This window comes from Hipposideros armiger, unplaced genomic scaffold (genome assembly GCF_001890085.2).
Source record: "Hipposideros armiger isolate ML-2016 unplaced genomic scaffold, ASM189008v1 scaffold_109, whole genome shotgun sequence".
In the NCBI taxonomy this organism is placed as follows: Eukaryota; Metazoa; Chordata; class Mammalia; order Chiroptera; family Hipposideridae; genus Hipposideros; species Hipposideros armiger.
In genome coordinates, this window is record NW_017731459.1 from 3,612,241 (window position 1) to 3,616,410 (window position 4,170).

At 37.3% G+C, this 4,170-nt stretch overlaps 2 protein-coding genes across 7 annotated transcripts in view; both read left to right on the top strand.

Moving 5' to 3' along the window:
- UBP1 (upstream binding protein 1) overlaps positions 1-4,170 on the top strand; it is a 75,260-nt gene that overhangs the window by 42,042 nt on the left and 29,048 nt on the right. For all 6 annotated transcript variants that reach the window (XR_002124570.1, XR_002124571.1, XM_019647177.1 and 3 more), the window contains one exon: positions 1,080-1,156. Coding sequence is in view for 4 of the 6 variants with exons in the window: in XM_019647177.1 (XP_019502722.1) it covers positions 1,080-1,156 (77 nt within the window). In the remaining 2 variants the exon portion in view is untranslated. The remainder of the gene's footprint in view (positions 1-1,079; positions 1,157-4,170) is intronic.
- Positions 1,502-1,968, top strand: LOC109385206 (40S ribosomal protein S27-like). The gene has a single exon (XM_019647183.1). The coding sequence runs from the start codon at positions 1,553-1,555 to the stop codon at positions 1,802-1,804; it is 252 nt and encodes an 83-aa protein (XP_019502728.1). The 5' UTR covers positions 1,502-1,552; the 3' UTR covers positions 1,805-1,968.

A 4,170-nucleotide genomic window follows, 5' to 3' on the forward strand; every position in this document is an offset into this window, starting at 1 on the left:
AGGGCAGTGTCACTGGCCCTCATATGTGGGATCCGATCCGGGGCCCTCTGGTATCCCAAGCCAGCTCTTAACCATTGCGCCACTCGGCCGGCCCAACTCTTTAATTCTTACTGATTTTCTACATAACAGATTATACTGTCATATTTAATAACATGATCCAGAAATCATTTTTGTGCGTTCGAAAGTACATTAGTAACTTTTGGCAGTCGTTTATTTTCCTAATTATGTAGATTAGTGGGTGAATATCTATTTGTGTTTTCTTATGGACACTGAGTGGTGAGAAAATGTGAGTTGGGTTCATTGGACACAAGGGAGAAGGCTCTAGGATTAAAATTTCACCTTGGCTCACACACACACAAAACACTCCTGTACACAAATGTTCATAGTGTCATTATTCATAATAGCCAAAAAGTGGAAACAACCAAAATGCCCATCAGCTGATGAACAGATGAACAAAATGTGATAATGCAACAGAATAATATTTGGCAATGAAAAGAAATGAAGTACTAATACATGTTACGTGCATGAACCTTGGAAACATGCTTAGTAAAAGAAGCCAGTCACAAAAGGTCACATATTGAGTGATTCCATTTATATCAAGTGTCCAAAGTAGGCAAATCCTCAGAGACAGGAAGTAGGTTAACGGTTGCAAGGGACTTGGGGTATAGGAGTGGTGAGTAGTGCCTGCTAATGTGTATGAGATCTTTTTGGGTGATGAAAATTTTCTAAAATTGGTAGCAGTGATGGTTGCACAACTTTGAATATACTAAAAACCAATGAGTTGTGTACTCAAAAGGGTGAATTATGGTATATAAATTATCGCAATAAAGCTGTTATAAAAAATTGGTCTTGTATAATGTGTGTATACATAATATAAATTTAACATGAGAGTAACAGATGAGAATGAAATAAATTGAGAAACTCTTCAGTCTTCTGTAATACTATAAGATTACAGAAGATTTGCAGGAAAGAGAAAGGTGAACCTGAATTTGCTTTTCTAGCAAGTTAACATTGGGTAGTTGTATGTTTTGAGAGACAGTTAAATTCTTATGATAAACAGAGTTATGTTATTTAAATAGGTCAGTCTTATGAAATTCGGATGCTGGATAATCGGAAAATGGGAGATATGCCTGAGATCACTGGAAAATTGGTAAAGGTAAGGTCCACCCATTAAAATTCCTAAGAGATATTGCAGTGATTTTAAAAAGCATATTTGCTGCAAGAGTTTCTATAAAAACATTATTTACTTTCACTTTAAGAAGTAATGGCTATATTAAAACTCCTAACTTTTTGAGCTATATTTTGGGGTGTTTTGTTTTGTTTTGTTTTTTGTTTTTGTATTTTAAAGATTTTTTATTGGGGAATTNCTTGGGCCAGTGAAGCAACGTCCTCCACAACTAGACTGAAGAACAAAAGGATAGCAACTTGTCTGTTCCCCTTCCCCCAATTCCCCAGTGCTGTTGCCATCCCCTAATTCCCCAATAAAAAAAAAAGAATCTAGTCTGGGGTGTCGCCTCAGATCTGTTCAGGCTGGGCGTGCAAAAACATCAACATGCCTTTGGCTAGAGATTTACTACATCCGTCCTTGGAAGAGGAAAAGAAAAAACATAAAAAGAAACGGTTAGTTCGAAGTCCAAATTCTTATTTTATGGATGTGAAATGTCCAGGTTGCTACAAGATTACCACGGTTTTCAGCCATGCTCAGACCGTGGTTCTTTGTGTAGGTTGTTCAACAGTGTTGTGCCAGCCAATAGGAAAGGCCAGACTCACAGAAGGGTGTTCATTTAGAAGAAAGCAACACTAATGATCCACACAACTTCCTGAATTTGTTATATCACAGAAAGCCTTATCAGTTCAGTAATTCTAGTTAATCTACCAAGATAATGTAATTATATTTAATTTTATAAGTACACAACAGTGATCTCTCCTATTTTGGTGTCAGTTTTTCAATAAAATTTTAATTATGGGCCAAAAAAAAAAAGGAGAAATTAAACCAATAAAAGTCTGATAGTTCTCTCAGTGGATAGTACCTTTGAAGAAAATTGTTTTTTGAGAGGGATTCCTAAATTAGTTGAGGGACATATAGTTTCCAATAGGGAAACCCATTTGAAGCATAAATGTTACAGACCCTTTCTTTTAAAAAAACCACTTTTGATTTTAGAAGAATAGAAATCTGCAGTGCTTTAATACAGAAGCAACAAATCTTGAGATCTGTTTATGGAAATAGATTGAACTTTATATTGAGCACAGAAGTATTCTTGTTAGATTGACTAGGAAAAATAATACAAAAGAAAATAGGACCATTGAGATTTCTTCCTTAATTTGAATTTTTCAGTCCTGAGAATTTTGAGTTTTGATGATCACAAGATATAATCCTGGTGAGACACATTTTCTCTCCCTCGCTGGCAGCCATCCGATAGGGCTTCCAGGACACTGTGCACCTTGTCTACCTCGCCCCTCACTGGCTGCTTTTTAGGGTTACTCTCTTTATCCCAGAGAAGTTCCTTGGCCCTCTTCTCTTTTTCTCCACTCACTCCTTAGATGATCCTATCTTTAAATAGCTTTACCTACAGCTGTACCCTAAAAAGTCCCCTATAAATATCTGCAACTGGGATCTCTTCCTCTTAGGTCCATATTTGTATGTCAACTTGATTATTGACTTGGATGTCCAAAGGGTACCTCACACTTATTGTATTCAGTTGCACTCTTGATTTTTCCCCCCACGTCTCCTCCTCGTGATCTGCCCCAAGTCAAGAAGTTCCTCAGCCAAAACTCTGGAGTAGTCTTTAACCATTCTTTCACACTTTACATCTAATACATGAGACGGTGCTTCAGCTCTGCCCTCGGAATATGTCCACAGAGTACCTGCTGCTTTCATCTACACCTGTTATCAGCATATGAGTGTGACTTTCCCTTCAATCTCAACAACAAACTAGAGAGTTACACTAATCCGACAGGTGAAACATTATTTCAGTGCGGCTTTAATTTGCATTTCTCTAATGGAGGTTGAATGTCTTAATATGTTTAAGAACCTTCCATTTCCTTCTTTTGTTAACCATATGTTCATGTCATTTGCTCATTTTTTCCTTCTAGGGATATTGGACTTTTGTTAGAGATTTTATAGGGGTTCTCTGTGAATTAGGGAGATTAGCCGTTTGTAATGTGAGTTGCAAATATTCCCCTTCTTGTATTTTATTCTATTTGTCTTGACTAATCAGAATCCCCGAGTTGAAGGATACAGTATTTAACTTGTGAACAGGTGCAGCCAGACTACCTTTCAAAAAGACTATCAGTTTATGTCCCCCACATTTTATGTGCTTATTTTTATTTCTCTTCCATTCTTGCCCACTTGATTTTTAATTAATGAAACATTTTTTGATCTGATAATTAGCACAGATATTTTGTTGGATTTTATTTCTTGAATGAGTAATTTTAAATATATAATGGCATATTTTTCAATGATATCTTCATATTTAAATTTTTTTTATTTTATTTTAAAAATTACTTTCAGTGTTCTTTCTCAGTTCAGATCCATTATTAAGTATGCTGCAAATTTAACTTTTAAAAATGCCTCTTGCCACAAAGGTGTTTTTTAATGTTAATCTCTCCATCTGTTAAATGAATTTAAGGCCTGTCCTTAGTAATATACTATACATAGTAGTTGTTTTCCTTCGTCAGCCTTGAGTGACTTGGTTATATTTTGATGACCCTTTGTTTTATTTTGACCCTATGATCTAGTACCCTTTGTATATTCTTTGTAAGCCCCATTGGGGTGTGGACAAGATATTGGTAGTTATATCATAAAGAACTTGAACTTCATATGGTACTAGAAGCACTCTTTTTTATTTTTTTTTCTTTAAGATTTTTTTTTATTGGGGAGTTGGAATGGGAACAGCGCTGGGGAATTGGGGGAAGGGGAACAGGAAAGTTGCTATCCTTTTGTTCTTCAGTCTAGTTGTGGAGGACGTTGCTTCACTGGCCCAAGTTGGCACCATCATTGCGCTTTATCTGGGCGAGGCACATCAGTTGCCGGCTTCTGGACAGCCGCTCACTGCAGCTGCTGGCTGCTCACACTGGCTGCTGGCTACACACGGTAGCCCATGGCAACCCACTGCAGCAGGGGCTGCAGCCTACGCCGTCGCCGGTGACTCACGGCAGCCCAGCTCCAGG

Excerpts from the sequence above, each read along its gene's own strand:
- LOC109385206 (XM_019647183.1), top strand. The coding sequence starts at position 1,553 with ATGCCTTTGGCTAGAGATTTACTACATCCGTCCTTGGAAGAGGAAAAG.